The sequence below is a fragment of the Hydra vulgaris genome, chromosome 07 (genome assembly GCF_038396675.1).
Source record: "Hydra vulgaris chromosome 07, alternate assembly HydraT2T_AEP".
NCBI classification, from domain to species: Eukaryota; Metazoa; Cnidaria; class Hydrozoa; order Anthoathecata; family Hydridae; genus Hydra; species Hydra vulgaris.
The window spans coordinates 27,652,501-27,669,163 of NC_088926.1; the positions used below are offsets into that span (position 1 = coordinate 27,652,501).

The window sequence follows — 16,663 nt, forward strand, 5'->3', positions numbered from 1 at the left end:
AGCCGCTTTGACTTGACTTTTTTTGTTGCAAACTGCTTAACTTTTGCTTTATCTGAAATTTATAGCCACATAAACTGTCCATTTCTTGTGCCCTTTGTAAAATATGATTATAAATATTTTTTAAGTGTGGCTTAATGCAGCATGGTACAATAAAAGATTAAACTCCAGGAAAAGCATTTTCCTGTGCAGGCACTAACATTCACACTACAAGGCAGTTGACTAAGAATTTGTGAGCTAGAATTCTGTATGTTTTTTACAGTCAAGCAAATATTGTTGTTGGTGTTTGAATTTGTATTTCATGGTGTTCCACAGGATTTTCCTGGATAGATGTAATTTGTTGTCTTGATGCACCAAATGATACTATAATCAGTTATCATAGGCATCTTCAATTTGATCAATTTTCTTTTTTCAATTTTCTTCCATATGATGTGAAACTTGTTTTTGCAAATGTTGTAACCATACTCTTAAGTAAAAATGATTGAAGTACACCTTATTTTGATGTATAATAATAGTATATAAAGCATATAACAGTACATGTACAGTATGAAGTTCATGCTTTTTTAATTTTTTACAAAGAAAATGTTTTATGTAAAACTGTTGAAAGTTGTAAATCATTAAAAACATGTAGGTTTAATAAAAGTGCTTTAGTTTATATTTGTATTTTAATTTTTTAAATCATTGAAAAGTAATTGCTGATATTTTGTGGAAGTTTTGTTTCAAGATATTTTGTACAAATTTTATTGCAACTGCTACACATATATTTTATTTCATATTCTTAATTACCATTCTTATGTCCAAAAAATGATTATTGGCGTATCATCATTTTAAATAGTTAGGGAGTGGTATATACAATTAAACTTATTTAAAAAATAAAATTTATATTAATGTTCTTGTTATAAAATTATATAATTTTTTGAATAATTGGTTAGCACGGTGAAATAAAAATTTAAAAAGTATAATATGGCCCTATAATTAGATTGCATGACTCAGATGAGGGAAGCTTTAAAGTGTCTTTAATCCTCTCTCATCTGGGTTTCTAATTATCAATTCTTTCAAAAATGTCTAGGCCACAAATTACTTCTAGTAATAGTTGTTCAATTTCTCACAAAATCATACCATGCCATACTGTGAATAGAATAGTAATCTCAGTTAAAGTTTGTTAAAATTATTTTAGCAATTTTAATGTATTGCTAATTCTTCATTAAAGGAATGTTTAGAATAGTTTTAAGTATGTTAGGAGGTACAGTTTTACTTTCAAAAACAAAGTTCATTTCATGTCTCAATATTTGACCCAGTTAATGCTCAATATTAGTTAATACCTCATAATAGACCAAATTAATTAGGCACCCTAGATGAACATTTGGTTCAGAAAAACTTGTGAAAATGCAGCAATAGTTGGCTGGTTCTTTTTTTTTCAAATTAATAATAGGGGACTCTTTGTGTGTCTGAATTACTTATAACTTCCTTGTTGGTGTATTATCATTTGCATTTTCATATTTCATAAGTTACTCTTTGCCAATTTTCTTTCTCATTAGTTTTAATAAATGTTTTGCTCAATATCCTTTCCATTTTCTTTTAATGGGATTTTATTGATGTTTTATGACTGTTTGAAACACAATTTTTTTCCTATTTAATAGTTAATTGATTTGTGAGTTATTAATCTATTATTTAGTTTTTATAATATTCAGTTTATTCCGAAAAAATAAGAAATAAAGTTTTAAAAAATAATAAAAATAATATTAAAAAAAATAATAAAAACCAAAAACTTTCTTGGTAAAAAAAAAGAATATTTAAAAAATATTATTTTTTTGTTATGTTTTCCATAAGGTAATAAGGTAAACTTAAATAAAACGTGTAAGAGTTTTTTTCTTACATCTTCGCTTCCAACAAGGCTGCAAGTAACCACTATAAGAGTTAGAAGTTTCTGGAAAAGAAAAGATGAAGTTTGTAGAGCAAGATAACAATTAACAGATGACTTAAAAGATTGCATATTATATGAATCAGGAAAAAAAGATGAAGGAAGAGAATTCCAGAGAACTGATGTTTGAGGAAAAAAACTCGAGGAATAAGAGTTTTTGGAGCACTTAGGAGCAGTCACAGTAAAAGGATGAGACTTAATTGAATGACAAGTAACACATAAATGAATTTTAGTAGATCGCACAAGAGACGCTAGCTCTTTAGTGCCCATCATAGTAATTGTAGAAAAGAGAAAGAGAAGCAACGTTATGACAATGAAATAATGGTTGGAGGTTGGCTGCAAGAGCAGGTCTAACTATATTTACAATGCATTTTTGCACCTTGTCTAAAAGAGAAAGGGCATCATTAGAAGATCTGCCCCAGATATGGCAACAGTATTCCATACAAGGATGGATTTGAGATTTATAGAGATAAAGAATAGAATCCATAGTAAGAAATTGTTGAGCTTGATAAAGAGATGCAACCTTTGCAGATGCTAATTTTGCAAAGGATTTGATATGGGGTTTCCAAGAAATATCAGAAGTAAGAGTTAATCCTAGAAGATGAAGGCTAGATGACTCATTGAGTACATTACTGTTCATAAATATAGGAAGATCTAAATTATTGCGATAACAATTGGCTGAAAAAATTTTTTATCTGAATTAAAGTTCACCAGCCACTGTAAGCTCCATGCTGTAGCAGAATCCTTTTCAAGCTCAAATGCCCCCTCCAAGCAATCAGAGAATGTTGGCTTCTTATCATGACAAGAATAAATGGTAGTGTCATCAGCAAATAATGCCACTTTAGATGGCATTAATATCTGGAAGATTGTTTATGTAAATTAAAAGTATAGGGCCAAGAATTGAACCTTGAGGAACCCCTGAAGTAACAGGATATGAAGAATAGTACTGTCCATCGAGGAACACTTTTATACTACAATTGTAAAAAAAGGACTATATTTAAGAATAATCTTAAGATATTTCCAGATACACCATAAGAAGAAAGCTTATGGAGAAGGCCAGCATGCCAAACTTTATCAAAAGCTTTAGAAATGTCAAGAGCAATAGCCTTAACCTCTCCACCTCTGTCTAATGCACAATAAAACCTATCGGTTACTACTGTTAGCAAATGAGCTGTAGAACGAGAAGATCGAAATCCATATTGATGAACAGAAAAATAAGTTATTAGATTAAAAATGAGAGATTTGATTTTTTAACAAAAGTTGTACACTTCAATTGTATACCATCACAATACCCAATGTGCAGTTTTTAATATTATTGATTTTGCAAATTAATGCTGTGTATTGATTTCAAGTCCTGCAATTTATTTTTTATGTACTTTTAATAATTCAGCTAAACTTTGAGCTTTTTAAAATGAGCAAAAATTTTTAAGATTTCTTTAAGCGAAAAAAAATTTTTTAATAGTTTTATAATTTTAACATTGTAAAACTGAAAACTTTTACTGAAATTGTTATCAAACTATGATCTTAGCCAAAATATTAATTTGGATTAAACATATTTGAATCTTTTTTAAATAATAATTTGTTGTTTCTTTTTTAATAAATTGTTCAGAGTACTTTGCATTATTAAAAATGTGTTTAGAGTTTTTAATAATGCAATGTTTTTTGTTTTTTTGTTTTTTTTGTTTTGTTTTTTTGTGTTGCACTAAGGAACTTATTTGTTTATATAAAAAGATCACAGTTTTCCATAACAATAGAAGAAATGCTGTAAAAAAAATGTTTGGCATAAAAAAATTTTGACGTAAAAGATTTTTGTTAAAAAAAATGTTTTTGCTAAAAAAATGTTTGGCATAAATAGCACGCTACAATTAGTTTGGATCTCCAACTCTTGAAACAGCTCTACTTGTATCTTGTGCTTGATTTCAGCCGTAGCTGTGTGACCAGGTTCAATCAAATAAAGTTAAGATTAAAGTCAGATTTAAGACTATTTGATATTATCACAATTTTATGTAGCTTCATAATTGGAGTATGAATTTTTGTAAATAACATTTTAAAATTTTGCCCTACCCACCAAAAGTTATTTTTTTCAATTTTTTGCCATTACTTTTTTTTAAGTTATTGTTGTTTTTTATTTGATTATTTTTATTTTATTCTGCACATAAATGTTTTTATATAAATTGAAATGATGGCAAACTGAATAGGTAAATAAAATCAGACTAGGGAAGATAACAATCTATTGTTTGGACAACCCAGTTAAAAAAACACTTTAAACCTAAGCAATGTCATATAACCTAAAAATTTTATTATTGAATAATTGATGATAAATATAAAAAATTGTTATATCAATTTTCAGAATTTATAATTTTGTAATAACTTTTTTGTTGTGTTTTGTTTTTCAGATGTTTACTAACATGTTCTTTTTGTAAATTCAAAACTTGTGTCTGTCTCTAATAAACTTGTGTCTGTCTCTAATAAATTTGAACATTTTTTCTAACATTAAAAAGAATATACAATATGTGGTAAATGCATCTCATTCGCTAATATGTGGTAAATGCATCTCATTCGCTAATATGTGGTAAATGCATCTCATTCACTAATATGTGGTAAATGCATCTCATTCGCTAATATGTGGTAAATGCATCTCATTCGCTAATATGTGGTAAATGCATCTCATTCACTAATATGTGGTAAATGCATCTCATTCGCTAATATGTGGTAAATGCATCTCATTCGCTAATATGTGGTAAATGCATCTCATTCGCTAATATGTGGTAAATGCATCTCATTCACTAATATGTGGTAAATGCATCTCATTCACTAATATGTGGTAAATGCATCTCATTCACTAATATGTGGTAAATGCATCTCATTCACTAATATGTGGTAAATGCATCTCATTCACTAATATGTGGTAAATGCATCTCATTCGCTAATATGTGGTAAATGCATCTCATTCGCTAATATGTGGTAAATGCATCTCATTCACTAATATGTGGTAAATGCATCTCATTCACTAATATGTGGTAAATGCATCTCATTCGCTAATATGTGGTAAATGCATCTCATTCGCTAATATGTGGTAAATGCATCTCATTCGCTAATATGTGGTAAATGCATCTCATTCGCTAATATGTGGTAAATGCATCTCATTTGCTAATATGTGGTAAATGCATCTCATTCGCTAATATGTGGTAAATGCATCTCATTCGCTAATATGTGGTAAATGCATCTCATTCACTAATATGTGGTAAATGCATCTCATTCACTAATATGTGGTAAATGCATCTCATTCGCTAATATGTGGTAAATGCATCTCATTCACTAATATGTGGTAAATGCATCTCATTTGCTAATATGTGGTAAATGCATCTCATTCACTAATATGTGGTAAATGCATCTCATTCGCTAATATGTGGTAAATGCATCTCATTCACTAATATGTGGTAAATGCATCTCATTTGCTAATATGTGGTAAATGCATCTCATTCGCTAATATGTGGTAAATGCATCTCATTCGCTAATATGTGGTAAATGCATCTCATTCACTAATTTTTAGTCTTATAATGCTTCAATCATATTAAACTTTTTTGTTTGTTGAATTATATTTTCTATTAGAGAAGATTTGCTTTAGCTTTTTATAATTTTTTATATTGATTAAATTAAGTCTTTGTTTTAAATTAGAAGTTCAAACTTTTAAGATTTAAACATAATTTTTTTTTTAATTAAAATTTTGATCCTCACAAAATTTAACTGAAAGTGAAGGATATCTAATGATTTAAAAATAAAGTGTTACCAAAACTTTTTATTAATTTACAGCAAACATAAAAAATGTTTATAAAACTTGATCACACATAAATTTACAGAATTTAAATTCAGCGTAAATTACATAGAGTGAATGAAAGAAAAGATATTTACATAGTAAAAATTTTTTAGTAAAATACAGATTTCAAAAGTTTTTATAAATTAACTCATTGGTTGGTTATTACTTGTTACCTTATTGACACATCTTTATCTCATTTATGTTCTACATTTTTAAAAACCATTATCTCGATGTATGTGTTTACTTCTGTATTATTTTATACATTATCTTATTATCGTGTATCATTTTCATATTTAATCCTCTTTTTTATTGCAACTTTATTGAAGTAAAGTTAATGCAAAATATTGAAATAAATTATTTTTTGGGTTGAGTTTCATCAGAGTTTCTTTCGATTATTATTTATTCAAGCTTTACTTTTTCAAGCCGTGTATACTCTGTATTGTATATACTTTGTGTTACTCTGAGTAACCTATTTTGGACTATTACCTAAATAACTTCACCATAAATAACATCTTTTATATACATATTCTTAGAATGTCAAAGTATAACTATTGGAGATGAACACTATAAAGGAAGATATACTTTTAATCTAACTTCATTAAATAATGTTGAAACGATAGATTGTGCAAATAATAACAGTTTGAAGTTCCAAAATAAATGCATTTTAAATAGTTCCAATTTGGCGGAATGGGAGTATCATGATCCTCCTGATTGTCCACCGAAATCTGAAACTTCAAAACAACTTTTAAACTTGACAAAAGTAAGTTTAATTTATCAGTTTGTAAAGATTACATCTTTTTACAGAATTTTTATATATATATATATATATATATATATATATATATATATATATATATATATATATATATATATAGTAATAAAAAGTAATATATAAATATATATATGTATATATATATATATATTATATATATATATATATATATATATATATATATATATATATATATATATATATATATATATATATATATATATATATATATATACATATATATATATTAGGGGTGTCCACTATGCAAAAAATTTTCAAAACCACCCAAATTGAATTTTTTCCCATTCTAGTGTTTGTGTATAATGTAAAAAAATTTTGTATCAAATTTTAATAACTATTCTAGAGCCCCCAAAGACAAGCCCCAATTTCCTGGTTAAAACAGTATCTTTTTTAGTTAAAACACAGAGAAATAATTATTGTGAATCTCATTTTTCAAGTATTTAGAAATTAAATCACAGAAATCAAGCTAAACAAAAGCAGCTTGCATAATATATGTTAAATTATCCAGTTTAACCAAGCTAGTTCTGCATTTTTGGTTAACAGTTATAGTCAAAGTATCAGACGGGAACCCCAAAACTAAAATTAAGACTGTCTTTCTGAATGTTGTTAATGTTGTTTCATTGTCCAAGAGTTTTTTTGCCAAAATCAGGATATTGCTGCCTGTGATTTTCAACGCCCTGCAGCAACCATTCTCTTTGTTCTGGATCACTGTTTATGATGGTGGCAAATTCTGAGATCAGTTTAACTCCTCTTTCTGAGGTATCATTTACAACTTTTACCGTACGAACAAATTTTTCAGCTTCTTTGTATCCTGGTTGCTCTGTCCACTGTTCAATTGGTTTAACAAGCCAATCTGTATTGATGCCGAGAATGCTGAACAATTAGTAAGATTCAGATCCCAGAAGATTTGACAAACCTGTTTGACTAGTGATTTGATGAAAAACTGGCTTACCAAGACGAAAATTTTTGGGTACTATAATTTCCAAGAGTTTGGCTGCCATATTTTTTTACAGTGGAACTAACATGTTTCCTTAATAAAGCAAATGGAACTACCTCTTCTGTCAAATATCATCGGTGATTGGTTATTTTAGAAAGAATGACATCAGCAACTTCCTTGTCTATTTCTTTGTAGTCCATCATGTCATGGATGAATTGCAGGTCATTTATAGGTGCATCAGCACCAATGCTAGCTTTTGTCCAAGCTGGTTTGTGGAAAAAGATATCTGTTCATTCTAAAAAGTTTGGTCGTCATCCTCTGATCATAAGGCAATTGTTTAGAAAACATGAACATTTTGTTTGCATAAATGTTACATGCCATCCACCGAGCTTGGTGAATAGCTCCTGGTTTAAGAAAGTGTACACCACGCGGTGGAGTTTGCCCAAATATGACCAGTGTGTTCTCAGCACATTCACGATAGTTATCTCTTGGAAATATTGTAGCATCTTCCTTAGCAAGTAGATGTGTCAAATGCTGTATGGTCTGTTCTTTGAGGTTTTGCAACCAGGTTCCCCTTAACAGCTAAAGTTTCGATTGGCAACTGTTTATCCAATGCTGGCCAAGCAGTTTTAAATTCAGCAAAGAATTTATTCTCTGGACCAAAAATGTTTCCAAATAATTTCTTCCAAACTGCTCCAACAAAGATTTCAAAAATGTGATGTCAACAGGCAAAATGGAGAAGTTTTCGACCTAAGTTTTCTTCAATCAATTTAGCAGCACCATTGTGGATGCCACTATTACTGGCAGTGGTATCAAATTCCAATGCCACAACATTGTCGCTTAGATCCCAAGCTTCTAGGAGATCCAATGTTGCATTTGCTTGAGTCTCTCCTTTCGAATCAACGAGAACGGGAACAATTTTCTCTCACTGTATTCTGGAGCACCCAACACAAGCACAGCTAACTGTTCATGTTGCACGACTAGTATGTCTTTTAGCAATTTTCCGTTCCAGTGAAGGGCACCAAACTGGGGTGGGTTGAGCCTCACATTATCTACAACACTCTCAGCAATCCTCTGTTAATTTAACATTCTACTTCGACGAGATGTCGATCTGGAGATATCAAAATCGTCCAAGTTTCCACCAGTAGCTTTAATTACAGCAGACACAATCATAGTTGTTTTATTATCAGACAATATCAGCCTGTCTGCTGCAGAAGTGATTTCCTCGCATTGCATAATTCTTTTGGGGAGGTGAAGAGTAACAAATTCTGATCGCCTATTCATTGGAGGTTCATAATTCAAGTCTCACCCTAAACCGATATCTACTTCAGCAACAGCAATATTTTCATTAATATTCTGTCATTAACTTCCGTGTCCTCATCATCCTGATCATCCTGTCTACCTTCTTTTTCTACTCTTTCTTTTTCTTCATCTCTAAGTATGATTTTCCGATTATATCTGACTTCTTTCATTTTTGCTTTAATCTCAAAGATTTTGTCATGCCCGTCCATGGTCGCTTTTCTGTCTTTTTTTTATCTAAATAGAATGCAACATCATCATCTTTCTTTTGGGCAGTCAGTAGCCTGGATTTCATGATTTCCTGTATGGCCTCAGGTGATCCAATATCAAAAAGACTATCCAACTTGGCCAAGAAGTTAACTCGTTTTCCGCCAGCATCACTTTTGCGATTCTTGTTCTTCAACAAGCGGTTCCACTCATTCCAGAGACACATAAGATTTAACACCGAATTTTGTCTTGTCTTTGTCTTGATGCGTGCCATGTTCCAGAAAGTTACAACAGCGTCGATTACTATATAGCCAATTTCTTGATTTGTTACATGATTTCGGACATTTTCTTCATCGCATCGTAAAAAAAGAAAAAATTTCAAAACCTGTCTGCAATGGGATAATTTGGAACCAGTTATTGATGGTGATGGGTGTCAAATTAACCAAAACCTAGTAGAGGCACGAGTAACAGGCCTTGTTGTTGATGATGATGACAACGGTGAAGGCTGGTCGGTTGTGTCTGACAAACAACTGGAACTGGTTGGCTTAACTAAAACAGGAAACAGCAAAATAATTATAACAGTCAAATATACGTAGTGTATTTGACTGTTATATAGTCAATATTATAGTCAATTTGACTGTTATAATAGTCAATATTACGTATTAAATTGTATCAATATCATAATATTAATTTGCTTGTTTATGAAATTTGTAATCAATGCAAAAATGTGCTACTGTTTTAACCCATTCGTGCCTAGCGTCCCCAAAAATGGGACGCTCTATAAATCGTAAAATGTAACAAAAAACTCAGGCACTAATGGGTTAAACAGCAAATTGGGCTTATCTTTAGAGGCTTTGAGGGGAGAAAATTTTTTGCATAGTGGACACCCCTAATATATATATATATATATATATATATATATATATATATATATATATATATATATATATATATATATATATATATATATATAAATATATATATATATATAATTTTCTATAAACAATTTTAATTGTATTATACAAGTGCTGATGACTTATTAAAAATCATTTACCAAATCGTTTTCATTTTACATTGTGTTTCTCATGTAAAATAAAAAAATATGGTAAAAGACTCATCAGAAATGAATGATCAAATAAATAAACTTCAATTTATACCAGAAATTTACAAGAAGTCATTAATGTCTTAACTGCATTAGAATTTCATACATTTGTAGAATATGCTGACACTAATAAAAAAGAATTCTTTAGAGTTGTTTACTTCCACTTTTCCTTTAATTATATTTTTAAAAGGGTATTTCATATAATTATTATTTAGCTCACTTATTTTTAAAGTTTTTATAGAGAAGCTTTTTTTTATGCCTGTATTTATAAATTAATTTCCATTTTTATTTAATAAACATTTTTGGTTTGTATGTGTAGTTATTTCAAATTTTTCTCATAGAAATAATATACATTTTTTGTAGTGATTGACCGAAATTCTGTTTTGGTATCGGTTTCAGCCAAAATTCAATTTGAACCGTTATTGAAATTTCGGTTTTGGTACTTTTTATAAATTTGGTAAAAAGTAAAATTTCGGTTGAAAAACATACTGAAAAATAAAAATTTTGTAAGACTTTAAGTTTTTATCTAATTTAGAAAAAAAGTTTTTTCAAAATATTTTAAGAATTTTCACAAAAACTTTGAGATTTTTTGCAAAATACCTTGAAAAAGTCTTGTTTTGCAGAGAAAATCTACCAATTGTTAACTTTGGCTATTAACTTATATCGCCAACTTATGTATTAAATCTCAATTTGTTATACACGTGTAATCAATTCCAACATGATACAAGTATAAAAAAACAACAAATGTAAAATTAGATTTGTTAAATAAATTTTTGTAATGAAATTAATTTTGACTAGCCAAAATGTCAGTATTGGTTTTAGTAAAATATTTGCCATAATGTCGGTTTCGGTTTTGGCACTAAAAATTTCGGTTTATTTCGTTTTCAGCTTTTTTTCTGTTTCGATCAATCGCTAATTTTTTGGAAGTATTAATAAACACAAGAGCTGTTTTAAGAATGGACCAATTAAATATAAAAATCATCAATTTTTTTGTCTTTCAATTACCATATGTATTTTGGCAGCATGGTGTCTTTTGAATACTTTTTTTTATAAAATACAGTGTCTCAAAAAATTATCCGACCAAAAATGTTTTTCCCAATAAAAAATGTTTACGCTCTAAATTATACTAAAAACAATGAATTGCGATACTTATTTTGTCTGTCATTTTAATTCTATTGGGAATAGTATGTTATTAAGCGTTCTTTATATTTGATTCATGCTTCAGTTGGTTTATTATTTGACCTAAAAGAAACTTAGTACTGAATAAGCTTGTAAAAAAATTATCCGACCAAGCCATATTTATGTAAGTTTAATTAATTTTATGTGAAATTTGTTGAAATATTTTAGCAAATTTTTATACAATTAATGAAATTGATAACAAAAAACTGTTTTTTTGTTGTAAAAAAAAAGTTTTGTATAAAAAAAAGGTTTAATGTTTTTTTAAGTAAAATGGTTGGAGGTAAACGTCACTGGACTGTTTCTCAGAGAAATTTAGCCGTCGATCTAGTCAATCAGGGTAAAACCTATCGTCAGGTGCAGCAAGAGACTGGAATTCCTCATAATACAGTATCCGACATAATAAAGAAGTATAATTTGATCGGAACAACAGCCACAAAAGAAGGCCAGGGTGGCAAAAAAAAGACTTCTAAGAGTTTTGATAGAAACTTAATTATACAAGTCTAGAAAAATTGCTTTATTTCTGCTCGAAAACTGGCTGAGCAAGCTGAAGAGAATTATGGAATCAAATTATCCCATCAGACAATCAGAAATCGTATCCGAGACCAGGGATTTCAAGGACGACTTGTGCGTAATAAACCATATTTGAGTAAGAAACACATGAAAAGAAGATTGGAGTTTGCTAAGAAATTCAAAAACATGCCGTTAAGTTTCTGGAAAAAGATCCTGTGGAGCGACGAATCGAAGTTCAACTTAAAGTCATCTGATGGAGCCCAAAAAGTTTGGAGAAAAGCCGGAGAAGTCTACAAATTAAGCTGCGTGAGAGGAACTGTCAAGTATGGTGGCGGTAACATGATGGTATGGGGTTCAATGGCTTGGAAGGGTGTTGGAAAACTCCAATTTATTGATACTATAATGGATCAGGTGCAATACAGAAACATATTAAAGCAAAATTTGAAGTCATCTGCTCAAAAACTTCGGCTAGGATCTGATTTTACATTTCAGCAAGATAACGATCCCAAGCATTTTGCCACTAAAACAAAGGAGTGGTTTGCTGAAAATAATGTTGAGGTCTTGGAATGGCCTGCACAATCACCGGACCTTAATCCCATTGAACATTTGTGGGAAATTGTAGACCGAAAAATTGGAGATCGGTCATTTTCCAAAAGAGAAAAAGTTACATCAGTATTTATGAGTACCTGAAATGTTAACTATAAATACTGATTGAATGACTGGGTAGCTTAGTTATACCGTCAAATATTATTCAAATAATGTCAAAGAATATTAAAATCTGGACTGATGTGTCATACAATTTCAAATCCACCCACCACAAACTCAGTACTTGAGTAGTACTTTAGTATGCAAAAATTTTGCTCAACAACAGACACTACTTTGGGTCTTTATGACTATTTGTGGATGTTCCTATGCTAAGTCAGTATTACATTTGGATAAAAAAAACATATATATAGAAAAATATAGCTTAAAATTTAAATAAAAATAAAAGCTTAAAAGCGATAGTGTTGGTTCTACCAATTTTAACTTTCAATCGTTATTCAAGTTAGTTAAGTAAATAAAGGCAATGGCTAGAAATAAAATTGGGAAGTAAGTTGAACTAGCTGCACTCCATAAAAATGACCTTTTTCTCCAGCACTTGATAAAATCTCTTGATGGAGTGAGTAGTAACAAAAAAGTGCTAAAACAAAAAGTTGCTATGAGCAAAAAGTGAATTTCATTTATTATCATTTAAAGTGCTGTAGAGGAATTTCATTTATATATAGTGCACCAACCAGCAAGCTCATCTTTTTTCCCAACTATATTTCCAGCCATTTCATTGTGCCGCCTGACCATCCTGAGTTAAAGTTAGTAGAATTACCACATTTCACTTTATAGCTTTTAAAAATATGATCCTCTTACTCTAAAGTATGAAGTTTTTAAAGATTTATCCTCAAACAGTACTTGATGTTGTCAGCTGTTTATTTTTTTTTTATTTGGCGATGTGAATTAACAAAAAGTTTGTTATTGCTAGCACTATAAAGCGTTCACATTTTTATTGCAATTTTGATGAAAGTATTGTTTATAGTTACAACCTTCAGCTTCCCTTTGTATTTGAAACAGTACTTGATATTGTTGGCATATTATTTTATTCTGTTTTATTTATTTGCTTTTTATTAATTGTAGTTAAGTTTTTGGTGAACTAAGTTAAAACTGAAAATCATATTTACTTTTAGTTTTTTCTTTAAATTAAAGTATTGTTTAAAGTTACTTTACATTACTAGTTATATTTTACAATTTGCTGAGAGCTGTTATCTGCTTAGTTCGCAAATTATTTATAGTTAATATTTTCTTACAAATATAGTAAATAATATAATGAATTATAAGTTATAAATATAGTAAGTGTTTATTATCTATCATATTATTATTGTCTTATGTATACATGTATTATTGTAAGATGTAGTTATATATAATATTATAAATAATATGTATAACTATATCTTACAATAATACATTTTTTGAATTTTACTGTTTACATTATTGTGTATTATATATTTTGAGTATGTTTTGCTCCATCTTCTCATTTTTCCTAAAAAATATTGGTGGTACAAAAAGAGGTCTAAGTGTTCGGCTTTTCTGTATTATTGTCTGTTTTATTGCAACAATGACTGGTATGATGTAGCCTACAGTTATTAATTGATGTTTACATTGATGCATCCTTAATAAGTAATGCCAGTCACTTCATATAAGGCTTTTCAAAATACCATTTGTAAATTTATTGTGGCCCTGGATTTTGATTTGAATGTGGTTAATAAGATTCCATCCACTTGTGGTGGATGAAGTTTATTTTACATTAGTACACTACTTAATTCCTATTGAATTTTTCAATATATTTTTATTATCTTGAAAGGCAGCTAACAAGTTTTTAACTTCAAATTTTTCAATTAAAGTTTTAAAAAAAAAAGAGTATCCTGTTTAACTGAGGTGACTTTGGAGCTCTGGGGAGGTGACAATAATTTAAAACAAAAAAAACCGCCAGATGACTTTTCATACAAAATAGCGCAAAACAAATATGGCACTTCTCTTTGAGATTTTGTTTATCCCATTGGGTTCTATATCCAACTTTTTACATTCAGATTTTTTACATTGTTGAGTACCATCTAGGTTTTTATATTTCATCTGAATCTATAAGAATTCATGATCTATTATGATTCTCCATATGTAAGCAATTTCATATGTTAGATCATAGTTACATTATAACAAAGTTTTATTATTATTATTGTTATTATTATTGTTATTATTGTTATTATTATTATTATTATTATTATTATTATTATTATTATTATTATTATTATTATTATTATTATTATTATTAGTACTGTTTTTAAAAGATATTCAAATTATTTAATTTCCAATGTTTACAACTATTATTATTTTTACCTTTTTATAAATTTTTTATTTAAAATTTTTTTGTTTGTTAAATAATAGATTCAAGTTACAGATTCAAATGCTGAGGAGACTGCGACATCATTAAGTGAAATTGTAAAAGTCAAAAATCTTACAACCTCTTATGAGATTAATTTGATTTCTGATGTTATTGAAAACATCATTAATGTATCTTCTTCTCAAGTGGTAAGTATAATTTTAATCAATATAACTTTATATTTTTGTTATTTTTACAGTTCCTTTGTTTATTTAAAAGGAAGCATAAGTTACATTGTTTATTCTATCATTTTAACATTGTATTAAAGACTGTTTTATAGCCACAGTTTACGCATATGTCAGTTCATATATAAAGTGAGTATAACATGTCTTTATGTGTATACATTATGTTCTAAGTTTTTTCCCATATAGACATAGATCACATATATTTTATCTGTATAGATACTATGCAGCACCTAAATTGTTATAGTGTTTATATAAAGGGTTGATAACTTGTTTCTTTTTAAATACTAATAATAAAAATTATTATTAGACCAAGACCGGAATTTTTTTTTTTTATTAAGGATAGACTGCCTGCCCCAACCAAACCCTCAGTCGATGTAGCAGCACTCCCTTGGGGGTCAGGCTATTTGTCAGTCGATGTAGCAGCACTCCCTTGCAAGTCAGGCTATTTGTCAGTCAATGTAGCAGCACTCCCTTGAGAGTCAGGCTATAAGATAGTCGATGTAGCAACAAGCATGATTTACATATAAAACATTTTATTAAAAAAAATAAAAATAAAAACATTTTATTAAAAAAAATAAAAATAAAAACATTGTTTATATTGTTAAAAACATTCAGAATGTTTTTAAAAACATTCTGGTCAATTAAATTTGCGTTTTTGTGTTTTTTTTATAAAACGATTAATTTGTGATTAAATTAATGGTTTTGACTTTCGTCCAACACGCAAATGTTGGATGAAGTAATTAAAAGTGATGTATATGTTGGCGTAAGAACCACTTTTTTCATCCGTGTTTCCCAAACGCAATAAACTATAGAACTATATATATATATATATAAATATATATATATATGAATATATATATATATATAAATATGTATATGTATATATGTGTATATATATATATTATATATATATATATATATATATATATATATATATATATATATATATATATATATATATATAGTATGCTCAATTCATATGTTAAGTCAAAATTTCCTAATATCATTTTTGCACTCTTTAGGCAAAAATATATATATATATGTGTGTGTGTGTATATTATAAATTGTCAACATTTCTTGAATGGTCAGTTTTTCGTCTCATCAGGTGCAGACTGCTGCTTAATTTCCATGTTTTATAATATTAAATGGATTGGTAACCTTTTTAGTTTTTCAGCTAAAAGATTTGTTTCCACAAACTTTGCAGCTGATATCAGATGTTTTGTAATATTTATAACAGTGATCTATATACAATTTGAATATTACATATTGTATAGATAAATTATCTTAATTAAATTAAATTATTAAAATCTTTAGCATTATTTCTAATTCCAGTCCATATTGCTACTTATACTCTAAAGTCTTTCTTCAGTAGGTTTTTTTTTTTCATTTTTATTTACACACATGAACATATGTTTGGCAATATCTAGCTTGCATATTAGTCTACAGGCTTTCACTCTGTAAATGCAGTCATTTGTCATATCTTCAGAAATTGTCTGAGGTTCTGTTTGTTTAGTGGTTGTAGTATTTCCAGCTGACTTTCGAGGTGTCCACCTTGTTATATTCTTGTTGAAGGCATATAGCATCTGTATTAACAAGTTTCTCCTCTATCAGAGAAAATATGGCATTGTGTTTGTGACTCACTTAAACAATGACGCATAGCTTCTCACACATGGAATTAGGTAGCATTTTTGAAGGCTAAATAAAACAGTTTTTAGCAATGGGCTATGCAATAAATAAAGATTGCTGAATCATTC

The 16,663-nt window shown here is 28.8% G+C and overlaps 1 protein-coding gene across 9 annotated transcripts in view; it reads left to right on the forward strand.

The window, feature by feature from the left end:
- LOC136082381 (mucin-3A-like) overlaps positions 1-16,663 on the forward strand; it is a 165,762-nt gene that overhangs the window by 137,443 nt on the left and 11,656 nt on the right. For all 9 annotated transcript variants that reach the window (XM_065801529.1, XM_065801530.1, XM_065801531.1 and 6 more), the window contains 2 exons: positions 6,269-6,495; positions 14,730-14,873. In XM_065801529.1, the coding sequence (XP_065657601.1) occupies positions 6,269-6,495; positions 14,730-14,873 (371 nt within the window). The remainder of the gene's footprint in view (positions 1-6,268; positions 6,496-14,729; positions 14,874-16,663) is intronic.